The sequence below is a fragment of the Lonchura striata genome, chromosome 35 (assembly GCF_050655825.1).
Source record: "Lonchura striata isolate lonStrDom1 chromosome 35, ASM5065582v1, whole genome shotgun sequence".
In the NCBI taxonomy this organism is placed as follows: domain Eukaryota; kingdom Metazoa; phylum Chordata; class Aves; order Passeriformes; family Estrildidae; genus Lonchura; species Lonchura striata.
Genome location: NC_140737.1, coordinates 4,838,778 through 4,852,850, shown reverse-complemented (window position 1 = coordinate 4,852,850; position 14,073 = coordinate 4,838,778). Strand labels below are relative to the sequence as shown.

Below are 14,073 nucleotides of genomic sequence, written 5' to 3'. Positions count from 1 at the left end.
GAGATCCCCTGCAGCCCCTGGAGGAGCCGGGCTGGAGCTCGGCGATGCCTGAGAGGAGCTGTGAGCCCGCGGGCAGAGGGGCCCCGCTGGAGCAGCCTGTCCTGGCAGGACTGAGCCCGTGGCACAGTGACCCACGCTGCAGCACTCGGAGGGGGCTGTGCCCAGGGGATGGACTCCGCTCCGAGAAGTTCCTGGAGAAGTCTCGGCCGGGAGAGAGCGCAGGGTGCAGCAGGGAACGACTCCTGTCCCTGAGCAGAGGGAGAAGCCCCGGGGGATGAGCTGAGCATGGCCCCATTCCCTGTCTCCTGCCCTGCCGGGGGAGGAGGTGCAGCTGGGAGCAGGGAGGCGTGGGGAAAGCTGCATTTAAGGCTCTGCACTGACTTCTCCTTCTCCTGCTCCGAGTCTTTGGAGTTTTCTGACAGAAATCTCTCCCCTGCCCCACCCACCCACAGGGCTTGGGGCAGGTTTCCCTTTTCGGGGGAAATCAAAGCGAAGCTCTGATGCGCTAACGAGGGGCAGGAGAAGTGAGGCTCCTGGGCTTCCCGCAGAGGCGGAGGCACGGGAGGCGCAGGGCCGGGAAAGCCGTGGCGGGAGGCGCGGAGAAGTTTGTTTGTGTGGGCAGCTCAATCCCGGCTCGGCCCGGGCCCGTGCCGGGGCTGTTGCTCATCTCCGGCTTTCCCCTCACGCAGCCCGGGGGCGCCGAGAGCGCGGGGCGAGGCGGGGCCGTGCGCAGAGCCCGCCCCGAGCTCGCTGCCATTGGCCGCCGGTGCCGTCAGTCGCGGTTGCGGCGCGCTGATTGGTGGGAGCGGGGCGCGGCGCGGCCCCGGCGGCGGGCTGAGGGCGGCCGTGGCCGCGCAGCGCCGCCATTGGCCGAGCGGCTGTGCGGGCCCGGCAGCGGCGGCAGCGGCCGGAGCGCGGTGAGGCGGCGGCGGCGGAGCTCGGAGGCGGCCCCGGCGCAGGTGGGAGCCGCGCTGGGCTCTGCGGGGGCTCGGGGCTGGCTGCGGGCGGAGGGGGCGGCAGGGGGCTCCGGCGGCTCGCCGGTGCCGTGTCCGGCCCGTGCCGGCCCCGGGCTGAGGGCGCTGCGGGAGCGGCTGCCCGCGGTCTCCTTCCCGCCGGGGCCGGGCAGGAGCCGCTGCCGGAGCAGCGCTGGCTCGGCCCGGCTGCTGTGGGTAGGACAGAGGGGCTGCCCCGCGGCCGGGAGCGGGCGGGGAAATTCCCGTCGCCGGAGGTTTGTGTGCCCGGAGGAGAGCGAGGAGTCCTGTCAAAGTGACTTTATTGCCGAGCAGGGGCAGAGGCCGTGGGGCATTTGCCGTGCGCTCTCTGCCGTGCTTGTAGTCCGCAGCCTCCTTTTTATCCTCATTTTCCCGGCCGCATCTCCCTCTGCCTTTGCCCACCGGCTGAGTTCCTTGGAAGGTTCCGACTTCCCGATGCGCCTGGAGCCTGTCCTCGTTAATGTGCACCCTCCTTTTGTAGAACAGCCGATATTCATGGCTCTGTTAAGTCTTTGTGCTTCTCCTCGAAGTTCGGGAATGTAGCGGGACTTTGAGCAGCCGTCTGGGTCTATTTGTAACATTTATTGGACCTGATGGTTTCTCCCCTTATCTACATGTGCCCGGCCCTATCTCCAGGCAGATTCACTCCTTGACTCTGTTTTGTTCTTCCTGGGTCCTCTTTGGTTTTGGGATTATTCTCGGTGTCCTCATTCCCTGTCCTTTTGTAGCCGTTTGTGGATCAGGAGGCCTGGCTGCCACCTGCATCCCCTGGTTCAGCTGCTGGATGAGCTGCACTGCCAAGGTGTGGAGCATGGTAAAAAGATGAGAGTTGCTGCAGCACAGAAGAGGAGAAGCAGCATTCGTTTAACCCATGGTCTGCTGGGGAGCCGGGGAGCCGTGTCCCATTCCCATCCTTTCCATGTTTGGACCAATACATAAACTGCTCTCCTATTTCCTTTGTTATCTTTTTTAGCAGTTTTCTCTTGTCATGTCTTTGCCAACAGCAGTTTGAGCCACTTTGTTTCCCCCAGACTCCTGTTTTTTCTGCTAACAGATAATCTGATCCGATCCCCTGGTGAAATGTTGTGTTTCTCATTTCAGTGGCTTGGTCGGCAGGAAGGTCAGGAGCTGGAGCTGTCTGGTTGGTTCTTATTCCGAGGACAGCTTGTAATTTAATGATGCCATTGAAATAATAAATGGGTTCTCTGTGTCCTGATATGAATTGATTCAGGTCCCAGGGGCTGGCCCATGGTGTTGTAGGATATGTTCTGGTGGCCATTCAATTCTTTTGCCCATTTTTGGGTGTTCCCTCCATCCGGGGCTGCATCAATTGACTGCTTTTTTCTAATTACATCATCAAATACTTGAATTCCAGCTGATTTCCCTGAACTTGCTATAGCAACAACCCCAGTGCTCTGATACACCCTGTACAGCACAGACAGTGACAGCAGATGTTGGAGTGGGCAGAGGGATGATCTCCCCCTTATTTTAGTGAAGTTTTCCCAACATTCTCCATTTGCTGTTTCCCTTTGCAGCTTCAGCCATTTCTGTTGCAGAGTCAGAGATCCTCAGCATGGGCTCTGCCTTCAGCTGTGCAGATTCCATCTGTGCAAGCAGACAGAGCTTGGGGTGAGGGGCAGAGGGAATCAGCCAATTCCTGCCCCAGGCAAGAAGAGCCAGGTACATTGTCCCCACTTTGCCCCAGCAGTGTTAATTTGCATTTCTGAAGCTCCTTCTGGGTGCCTGGAATGCAGCTTCTCTTCCAGAGGAGCTTCAGCAGCCTCCATGTGCCCCCCCACAACCTGCTGCTTTTTTTTTTTTTCCTTCAAATAATCCGTTTAGTATTTGTGACTTAAAGGGTCACCTTTAAATCTCTTCTAGTTTTGCAAAATGCTGCCTAAAGGTGAACGTTGAAAAACCCAGACCAAAATTTTGGTATCTCTTACAGAAACATACACAAAAAAATTCCAAGGCAATTCAGTTCTTTTCTACTTCTCCTTGGAGTAAAAATTCATTCTCACATCCCTGACCCAAACATAACTGGCAATATTGAAGTGGGATTATTACAAAAAAAATACTCTAATTCTCTAAACTTTGCATTGGAACTGCAGGAAAAAGAAAAACTCCACCAATATGTTTAGTGTTAGAGTCAAGGCATTCCTTGATTCTGGCCAGGATGTGCAACAGAAATCATTCCATCCCCACACAGCCCGGGTGTGCAAAGAAAATTGTTCCATGACACGTGGGTTTTAGATTTTTCCCAAACTTGATACAGTCTAAATGCATTGGTTTAATGTTTTGTAGTTTCGAGTTGTGCAGTTTTTAGTATTTGGTTTCCTGTTGGACCCGGATTTCTTTGCTTGTGCTGTTAATGAGGTGGGAAGTGCTGGATTTCCTCTCAGCCTTTTGCAGACCAGGTGTCTGCAGCCCTGCCGGGGGCAGTGTCTGGGGTAGGTGTTGGTTGCTGTTTGCTGCTGGGGTTGATGTTTTGCTGCTGGTCGTTATCTTTGTGGGTATCTTTCGGGCCATTCCCAGTGTGTTGAGATGTTAAACTCATCTCCACTGAGTGGTGTAACATCCCTTAACAAAAGCTTTAACATTTGTTTCCCCAAGGCCAAGGCAAAGCAAGCCTGAGTAGAGAAATCAAAGGTTAACAATGTTCAAGTCTATGAGCTGGTCTATTTTCCATGGATGCAGTGGCAGGCAGGGCAGTGTGTGAGTGTGAGTGAGAGCCAGAGTGGAATTGTCCCGGTGTGTCCCCAGCAGCTGTGGCAGTGCAGGCCCAGCGAGCACTGAAGCTGCAGCAGTGGCAGCAAGGGCTGGCCCCGGTGGCTGGAGCTGCCCAAGGAGGGTGGCCAGGCCGAGGATTTCAGCAGAGGAGGTGTGGGCAGGCCCAGGGCCTTGCCCCGCTGTGGAGCCCTGGCTGCTGCTGCGCTGCCTTCAGTGCAGGCTCAGGGGGGCCTCCCATCCTCCTGCTGCAGGCGGGAAGTGCAAATCTCCGGGGCTGCAGAGACCTGGAGCCCAGGCTGAGGGGTCCCCCCGTGTTCAGCTGTGCTGGCGGCTGTTTCTGGCCTCGGGGCCCCTTGGCATGGCCCACGCCACTTGGCCACCAGTGGTGCTGCTTTGCACTCCTTAGGCAGAGCCCATGTCCTGCTTGGATGTTGGCAACAGCAAAGTGCCAAGGCAGGCTCTGTGCCAGCCCAGCTTCCTGGGGGAGAGATTGCACCAGAGACAGGATTCTGGCCACAGACTGCTTTAAATGTGCATCCCTTATCTCCACCCTGCACTAGGTGGAGAATTACCAGAGTAAGGAATTCCCGAGATCAAATGCAAGGGAAATAATTTAGTATCTGCCCTGGGTCTGGCTCTTCTTCTTGCCCAAGCCAATGGCAAAAGCTGTACCCATGGCATCCTGGTTTCTATCCCCAGCTTCCAAAGGTGTTTCTTTCTTTCCCCATTCATTCTTTGTACCCAGCCTGAGCTGTGGGGGTGCCAGGGGTTCTGGAGGTCCCACTGTATTCCTAAAGCTTCCATAAGCCCCTGGAGGATCTTTCCTGGAGAATGAGTTCTGCTTGTCTGAGTCTGTTTCTTCCACAATCCCTTTTATATTAATTACTTCTTTTACAGTTACCCTAATAAGTGATCCAGTGGTTGCTGAGCAATCAGAATTGCTTTTGCCCCCCTGTTAGGTGAGATGGTGTCACCAGAAGATATTGAAGCCTTCCTGCTCAGGGCATTTCAGTGCCAGGCTCTTACAAGCACACACAGCTGTGCCGGTTGAGCTGACCATGGGGGGGTAACCTGTGCTTTGTCTGATTCCCTTTCCTCAATAACAGCATGTCTTGGAACTCTTTTCCCTTCTGCTGCCCTTGAAGAGCCATCCACAAAGACATTTTCTGCCTCAGGCCAGGTAATGTCTCCTGAGTCTCCCCCAGGCTGGGTCTGGAGCTGTGTCACTTGAATGCAGTGCTGGGTTTCTTCCCAGCCCCTCTGTGGGCTGTTCAAACAGGAGGCTGGGTTAAACCCTTCCCCTGTCCTCAGTTCTGAATCCTCCTGTGCCACTGAACAAGTTTCACACTGTAATAACCGAGCACTGCTCATCCATTGCGAGGCTCCTTTGGTGATCAAAGCTTGAACTTGATGGCAGACTGGAATAGCTGGAGATCCTGTTGTCATCAGGTTTTGGGCCTCAGTTCCCGTTGAAGCTGTGGCTGCACAATTCTGCAGACAATGAGGCCACTCTGGCCACTGGGTGAAACATTTTGGCCCAAGGTTTCCTTTGGCATGGCCCTGTTGAACATTCATCTACAATTCCAATTTCTTTTCTGAGTCTGGAAGAGCCCCAGCTGAGGCATTGATATTTTTGGTTGTTCATTTTCCCAAGTTTTGCTCACTTTCTCCTGTCCATACCACAGCATGGAGGCTGTCTGAGGTTAAAAAGTCCTACAATGTTCTGGCTGGAAAGAGAACCCTTAATCCAGCCTGTGTAATTCCCTGTTAATCCTCCGTATTGTCTCAGCTCGTTTTTGGTCCTGGGAAATGTTACTTCTGAGATTGCCCAGACCCTCTCTGCATCAATCTGCCTGGAATCTTCAGTCCCAGTGTTTCCCAACTATTTAAACTTTTTCTGCATCATTTTCACTTCTTTTTCAGATACTCAAAAGGTATTTTTTAGATAGCAAATTGAGCTATTTCACAGGGGCTTTGTCTACCACTTGTTCTGGTCCTCCTCATTGGAGCCATCTGATTCCCTGACTGGCAGGATAGGAGTGCTGTAGGGAGACATCCCTGGCTCCAAGAGCCCTGCCTTTAGCAGGGACTCCATACCAGGCTGTGAGCCCTTCCTTCCCTCCCCTGGAACAGGGTGTTGCTTTTAGACACCACTTGTCCTGGTTGCTTCCAAGTAATTTGGAGAGGCTCCACATCAAATTTTCCCTGGGGCTGCCCACACCTCTGGGTTCCCTTCAGCACAGGCCTTGCCAGACATTTGACACAAAGGTACAGCAGCAATAGCCTCTGTATCACCTTTTACAATATTACAATGCCACCATCAAATTCCTTCCTGGTTCATAAAAATGACAATAGGAAGAGAAATAAATTAGTTTATTTCAAACCTATCCCTCACAGCTCCTAATAGTGATTAAACAATTGATACCAGCTCAGGTTTCCCATCTATTCCCTTAATAATGAAAACACTCCTTTACAATTTTCCCCCCTAAGGTGTAAGATTTAGAGTGGATGGAGAGGCCCCTGTGTCCATCAGGAGAGGCCTCCTCTGGATGCAGACCCAGCCTGAATGTTCTCCAGGGCTCCAGTGTGGTGGGTCCCCGGTGGGATGGGAGCTCAGAGAGCCCTGCCAATCCATGTCCATGCAGGGGTGGACTTGCTCCTGCTGAGGGTGCTGCTGTCTGTGCTTGCAGTGTCCTTGTGGGCTGCAGCTGGAGCCCTGACTCCTTCCCAGGGGCTGTTTGGGTGGGCTCTGCCCTGGCCAGGAGGGCAATGCCTCTGCCAGGTGCTTGTGGCCGACCCCGTCATGCCCTGGGTGCTGGGGCCCCCTTGGGCCCTGGGGTTGATCCCTCAGGGGCTGTGGGAACTCTGCCATGGCCTTTGCCTTCAGCTTGGCCTTTTGCTCATCCCTTCTTGCCTTCAGCTGCTGTGCCTTTGTGCCCAAGTGCTGCAGGGCCTTCTTGTGCCACTCCTGCAGCCCCGGTCACTGCCTGTGGGTGCTCATCCTCTGAGAGCTGCTGAGCTTTCTGCAAAACCTTTCCTTTCTGCAGGGACCCAAAGCAAATCCTGAACAGCAAATCCTGATCCTTCCATGTGCACTCTGCATTTCCCAGCTGTTCCTTTGTGTTCCCCGTTGTGCTCAGGGTCCCTGCCCAGCCCGTGTGGCAGAGCCGGTGCCTGTCCTGCCGCAGTGTCCAAAGGCGGCCCCCCCGGCGGGCAGGGCCGGCAGCTCCCCGGGGCCGGGCAGCGGCCGGGGCGTCCCGCAGCCTCCTGGGGGCCGGGGGCCACTGCCGGCCCTGCCCGGGGCTGGTGGGGTCAGGCAGCGCCCGGCGCTGAGCCCCGGCTGCCCCACAGCCCCGGCCCGGCCCCGCAGCTCCCCACAGGCCCCAGCCCGTGCTCCCGGTGCCGCACCTCTGCGCCCAGTGCTGCCGCTGCCACCGCAGAGAAACCCCTGGCATCCTGACCTCCTGCTTTTCCTCTCCTGGAAACCGGGGATGGAAAGGATCTGGATCAGCTGGCAGATTGTGAGGATAAAACAGTGCTGGAAAACAAAACAATCCTGAGTATTTTTCTCTTTCTCTTCTTTTTCACCATCCTTTTTCTTACCACACAGATTCCTCCTGATGCTTCTTGCCTGAACCGTATTGCTGCACACTCCCCTTCACCCGATCACTTCCCAGCACACCAATACATCCATCCCCTGTTGTACAAATCCCTTCTCCACTTCCCTTGTTTCCCCCCTGGGTGTCCATGTCCTTAATTACCTCTGGGGGAATGTGCAAACTACCTCAGCATTCTCCCAAGAGACCCTTCAGAGACATTTTGGAATCATCACCCCTTTGGCCAGGACCCCTTCCTGGCTTTCCCTTTTCTCCCCTCCATGGGTGCCCTGCCATGTTCACTCCCCGAGGATCCCAGGGCACTCACTGATGAGATTTTCAGTGCTCTCTCCCTGCTGACTCTTCACAGACCCCCTGATGTGTCACTCGTCTGTCTCCTGGTCATTCCCGGGCCCAAATCAATCCCCGGTGCTGCCGCCAGCCAAGGGAGCCGATCACCCAAAGTGGGTGAGGCACCTTCAGCTGCACTTCCTGCCCACTGCCCCGGAGGGTGGAAGGAATTCGGGATGAGCCCCAGGGTGTGCAGAAAAACTGACATCAGCAGAGGATTCTGTCCACAGAGCAGAGAGACGAATCTTGTAAAATAATTTATTTCTTAAAAATGGGAAAGACTAGGGGACCGTCCTCATGGGATCTCTCCAATTGTTTGAGGACACAGCTTCCTTTTCATCCTAATTCTCCTGGCCACATCTCCCTCTGCTTTCCCCATTGGCTGAAGTACTTGGGAGGTACAGACTTCCCAATCCACCTATTACATACCCACCTTGATATACTCCATGCTTTCATATAGCAAACGATATTCATGGCTCTGTTAAGTCTTGTTCTTCTGGAAGTTCATGAATAGAGCAGAACCTTGGCTGAGCAGCAGTCTGTGTCATCAATTAGTAAAATTTTCTGAAACCGATGTCTTCTCCTGTCACTTCCTAACATAAAAGTTATTTGGCCCTATCTCCGAGCCGATTCAGAGCATTTGTTTGTAAAGACACTTTCCTGTTGTTCCTTTCATGGGTCCCCCGTTTGTGGGACATCCCCCCTGGAGCAGGGTGTCCCCTCTGTGCTGCAGCCCCAGGGCTCGGGCAGAGCTCAGCCAATCAGAGCCCGCGGCGCTGATGACTCACCAGTTGCCAGGCAGACTCGCAGCTCCCCGCGTTCCCCACCTGGACCCACCTGCGCCCCCCCCTCGGCCCCATGGCCCCGCGAGGGGAATTTGGGGAGGTGGGAGTGGGGCAGCGCCAAGGCCGGGCCCCCCCGCGCTGTCCTGGCGGGAGCGGCTGCAGTGGGGACCGAGTGCGGGCGGGAGCGGCCGAGAGCCCAGCGCTGCCCCAGCCCGACCTGCCCCAGCTCCATCCCTGCCCCTGCGCTGGGATGCTGTGGGTGTGGGGGGAAGAGGGAGCCGGCAGTGGCTGCTGGGCCTGGGGGCAGGAGGAGAAGGGAAGGAGAAGGAGGCTTTAGAAACAGAATGGTCCAAAGATGCAGGTGGCAGGAGAGGGTGGGATTGTGCAGGAGAAGGAGGAATAGCAGGAGCAAGAGGAGTGTGTGGAAGAGCAGAGACACAGGAGGAGGAGGAGGAGCAGAAAGAGGAAGCAGCAGAAGGTTCCACCCCTCCCTGTGTCTGCAGCCTCCCCCCAGCCCAGGAGTGCTGCTCCCTCCACATGCAGCAGGTGACTGTGGAAGTGGATCCACGATTTTCATGGGGTGAATCTTGGTGTTTCTGAGCTTTCTTGGGCTAAATGTTGGTGCTTTGGTTTTATGTGGCAGCTGAATATTTATATCCTGGAGGAGTATATTCCTGAGTTGTGATGTTTAGGGAGTTTTTGATTTGTGTCTTGGAAGTTTGCGGTATTTTTGGGCTGAATCTTGGTGTTTTGGAGGTTCTTACAGACACAAGATTCCCAATGATTTCCTGAGATGAACTTGGGCAAGGTGGAACCTCCAGTCCAAGGAGCTCTCCTCTTGTTTTTTCCCCAAACCAGGATTTGTCATACCCAGGGTGTGGCTGAATGGAGGAGGAGGAAAAGCCCCAGAGATGCTGCAGGAGGAGGAGCTGCAAACCCAGCCCAGGGAGCTGCGGGGAGGAAAGAGCCCCCCTGAGCCAGGAAGGCGGGCGGAGATCCAGGCGGAGCTCGGAGCTGGTGGAGAAGCCTCATGGCAGGGAGAAGCCCCACAAGTGCTTGGAATGTGGGAAGGGTTTCAGCTGGAGATCCAACCTGATCGTGCACCAGAGGATCCACACTGGGGAGAGGCCCTACGAGTGTGGGGAGTGTGGGAAGAGGTTTCAGACCAGATCCCATCTCCTCGTACATGAGCGGATTCACACAGAGGAGAGGCCCTTCCACTGCTCCGACTGCGGGAAGGGTTTCAAGCAAAACTCCAACCTCACCGTGCACCAGCGCATCCACACCGGGGAGAGGCCCTACGAGTGTGGGAAGTGTGGGAAGGGCTTCAAAGACATGTCTGGCCTGATGGTGCACCAGGTGATCCACACTGGGGAACGGCCCTATGAGTGCTTGGAATGTGGGCAGAGCTTTGGGCGGAGCTCACACCTGAGAACACACCAGCACATCCACACTGGGGAGAGGCCCTACGAGTGTGGGAAGTGTGGGAAGAGCTTCTCCATGAGCTCAACCTTGACCCAGCACCAACGGAGGCACCACTAAGGGAAGCCCTGTGAGTGCCCCGCGTGAGGGAAGAGCTTGGAGTGAGGGAAGAGAGTGAGGGAAGAGCTTGGAGTGAGGGAAGAGAGTGAGGGAAGAGCTTGGAGTGAGGGAAGAGAGCGAGGGAAGAGCTTGGTGTGCTGCTGCAGGTCCATCCCCCATGGGAGGATCCGGGCTGGATGATCCCCAGTGACCCCCGTTGGGCAGAGCCCTGGTGTCCCCGTATGGGGAATAAAACAGAGAGTAAAGCAATGGAGCTGATAAAGGGGCCCGATATCTGAGGCCTGACTGAGCAGAAACTGTGGGAGACACAGACACAATTTCAGTCTCCCTGGGCAAGAAGACTGACCAAGCAACATGGTGTGAGACTTTGTGATAAGATAAATGTTCCCAGGTGACCTGATGTCACAAAGAATGTGTATCCAATGGGAAATTGTTACCAGAAACAGAGCCCTCTATAAGCCCCATACAAGTAAATCCCTGTATAAACACCTGGTACACTGAATAAAATTGGTTTTGGTCTAAACTGGGATGTCCCCGTCTCTCCATGGTGGATAACCCTGTTGTGGGTGATCCCCGTTGGGTGGGGGAAGGTGCTGGAGGGATTTCTTTCCCTTCTCCTGGTGCTGCCGTGGTTTGGTTGGTAATAAATTCCCTCCCTGTGCCCAGGCCGGGTCTGTTGTTCCCGTGCCGGTGCTCGGGGCGGGATCTCTCCCGTTCCTTCTCTGCACTGCCGGGCCTCTCCTCAGCCAATGAGAGAACGCGGTGGAGAAGAGTCAGCCAATGAGAGCGAGCGGGGCTGATGACTCACCAGTTGCCGGGCAGACCCGCAGCAGGCAGTGTTCCCCACCTGGACCCGCCCTCCCTGCCCAGGGCCGGCCCCGCCGTGGGGTCCCCCCAAGTCCCTCCCCAGTGCCCCCATGAACTGGGCTGGGTTTAACTGGGAAGCTTTACTGGGAACACTGGGAGCAGGGGGCAGGGGCACAGTGACAGCAGGTCTGGAGACACAGGTCCCCCCAAAATCAGCGTGGGGATGGAGCAGGGGGTGCCGGCCGGGTCCGGGGTCACGGCGAGGGGCTCTCACCGCCAGCGGCTCAGGAGCTCTGTGGGCAGAAAAAAGGGGGTGACACCAGGCTGGGGACCCCGGGGAAGCATTCACATTCTGGGGGAGGGGGGACACAACCCCCGGAACCCCCCTATTCTTGTGCAGGTAGAACCCGATCCCCAGTGCCAGGAAGATGAAGCCCAACACAGAATCCCCAGTTCGTCAGCATCTTGCTGTGGCAGCATCCAGCAGCATCTCTGGGTGGTCCGCAGGGGTCAGGACCCCCCAGAAACTCTCACAGGCACCCAAGCCTCTTCAAGCACCCTCCTGGTCGCTCCCAACCTACTCAGGATCCCTGAAACCTCCCTCTTGATCCCTTCCTGACATCCCCAGGACCCACCAAAGCTCCTCCTGTCCCTCTCAGTATCTCACAGCCTCCTTCCAGTTGCCCCCCACTGCTCCAGGACCCCCAAACTGTCAGTCCCTTCCCAGCCCCACCAGGGGTCATCCAGACTCCTCCCAGTCTCTTCCCAGCACAACCAACCTTGTCCCAACCTCTGCTTTTCCATCCCCAGTCTCCATCCAACTCTTCCAGGCTCACTCTCATCCCTCCCAGTCACACCCAGCACACCCAAACTCCCTCCCAGTGTCCACCAGGACCCCCAGAACCCCATCCCACCCTCCCCAGTATTCTCCAAACCCCTTCTTAGCCCTTCCAAACCCACAACCTCCTCTCCCAGTTGAAACCAGGCTCTCTCCAACTCCCTCCCAGGTGATTCCAGCACATCCCAGTGGCTGTCCCAGTGCCCCCAATTCCTCCCCTGTACCCCAGTGCTGGCTCAAGGGGTGCTCCAGGCTGACGTGCTCCACCTGGCAGGTGGAGGTGACCCTGGCCCAGGTTGGGGTTTCCAGCAGCACCAGGAGCTGGTGGGTTCAGTCCCCATTCGGGACCATGTCGGTGGCCACCACAGAGAGCTCCTGCTGGCCCTGGAACCACCTCAGCTGGGTGTGGGCCGGGTAGAAATCCACCAAGGAGCAGAGCAGGTGGCCGGGGCTGGGCTGGGAGCTCGAGGGCACCAGCGAGATGGACACGGTGGGGGGCACTGGGAGAGAGCGGGGACACACTGGGATCAGCTGGGGGGAACTGGGAGAGAGGTGGGAGGGGTGGTGTGGCCTTGGGGCAGACTGGGAATGGACTGAGAGGGACTGGGAATGAACTGGGAAAGACTGGGATGATACTCAGAGAGAGGGGAGAGGATGGGGGGCACTCGGAGAGGGTGGAGATCTCGGAGTGAACTGGGGAGGAACCGGGAATGGGCTGGGAAGGAGTGGGAGGGACTGGGGCGGCACTGGGAGGAACTGGGAATGGGCTGGGACGGAGTGGGAGGGACTGGGGCGGCACTGGGAGGAACTGGGAATGGGCTGGGAAGGAGTGGGAGGGACTGGGGCGGCACTGGGAGGAACTGGGAACGGGCTGGGAAGGAGTGGGAGGGACTGGGGCGGCACTGGGAGGAACTGGGAATGAAGCGCGCGGCACTGGGAGGCCGAGTCCAGCGCGGGGCACGCGGCGCTGCGGGTCTGCCTGGCAACTGATGAGTCATCAGAGACTCGCGCTCTGATTGGCTGAGAGGCGGCAGCGCCACGCCAGGCTGAGATGGACAGCCGGGAGGCACTGGGAGAGACTGGGATGGACTGGGAGAGCCACGGGGGTCAGTGGCAGGGACAGAAGGTCTCGGGGATGGGCACAAGGAGGGCTGAGGGCTCTGGGGCGATTCCCAGAGAGGTTTTGAGGGCCCTCAGGGTCATTGCCAGAGCAGGGCTCGAGGGGACACGCTGTGCCCCACGCTCACCTCGGCGCTCCGTGAGGAACGGGCTGAGATACTCGTGGTTGTACCGGCAGAGCCAGTCCACCGCAGTCCTTCTTTGCTCCATAACGTGCGGATCGCTGTTGCAGTACCTGGCTGCTGTCCCTGGAGTATCTGTCCCGTGGTATCTGTGGATACCATGCAAAGGTCTTTTCTGCTTCTTTACCCTGCACTCTCCTTGTAGCAGTTCAGGCTGGAACAAATGGCTCCCAGAACAGGGACCTTGGGCAGTTGTCCAGTCCCGGAGAGCGTCTCCTGAAGGTCATCGGATCCGGGATCTTCGGGAATTCAAGCGCTGTTTGGGACCAGCTCCAGGAGGAGCTTCTTCCTTCGCTTTGTGAGAACTGTTTCTCCTGGCCTGTCGGCACCCCTTTGGAATTCTGAGGGAAGGCTGCCGCTTTGGAAGGGAAGCTTTCAGAATCCAAAGGACCGGCAGGAGCCCACCAGCCCCCTCGAGGTTTCGCTTTTCCTTTGTGTCCCTCGCATTGGTGAGTACTCGCAGCGTGGGCTGCCAGGTGCCCAGGGGAGAGCACCACACACAAACACATTTATCTTAAGTTAATCCTTTTGCCTCGTGGGGGGGAATTTTGGGTTGTTTGGGGAACATGGACAATCATTTATCCCCAGCTCAACGAGAGATTTATATTCAGATTAAAGCAACCTTAGTACTAGGGAATGTTTCATTTAAAAAGAGGGATCTTAAAACTTTTGTTCAGTTTTTGTTTGAGCACTTTTTTGAGGCTTCCCAGGAAGATGTTTTGTCAGTTTCGTTCTGGGGGAAAGCTGGGTGATGCATTTATGATATACAAGTGGGGGGGAATTATAAAGTGGGCAAGTTTAATCCTATTTTCAATTTGATTTTTAAATTAGTAAAGCCTAAGTGAGAAAGTGGGGTCCCTGGTTCTTGTTCCCCGTGTTCCTCCCTCCCTGATCCTAACCCTGCTTCCCCTAAGGGTGGGATGGGAGCCAGACCCTGCCCACGGGCACAGGGCTGTCACCTACTCCCTGCTGCCTCCTGCCCCACTCAGTCCCTCTCTCGGGCTGGCCCTGGCCACTCCAGCCCGAGCCTTCCCCGCTCCCTTGTCCCCGACTGCCCTGTCCCCAGTTTGGTCCCCAGCTCCAGGAATGTCAATTGTACAGCCCCGCCTCGGGTCCCTCCCCTGCGCTCGC

At 56.6% G+C, this 14,073-nt stretch overlaps 1 protein-coding gene and 1 pseudogene across 1 annotated transcript in view; one reads left to right on the top strand and one right to left on the bottom strand.

The window, feature by feature from the left end:
- LOC144247629 (uncharacterized) overlaps nt 1–14,073 on the top strand; it is a 74,433-nt gene that overhangs the window by 24,454 nt on the left and 35,906 nt on the right. The window contains exon 2 of the mRNA XM_085565265.1: nt 9,534–9,985. Within this exon, the coding sequence (XP_085421391.1) occupies nt 9,534–9,985 (452 nt within the window). The remainder of the gene's footprint in view (nt 1–9,533; nt 9,986–14,073) is intronic.
- LOC146764297 (class II histocompatibility antigen, B-L beta chain-like) lies at nt 10,316–13,831 on the bottom strand (annotated as a pseudogene).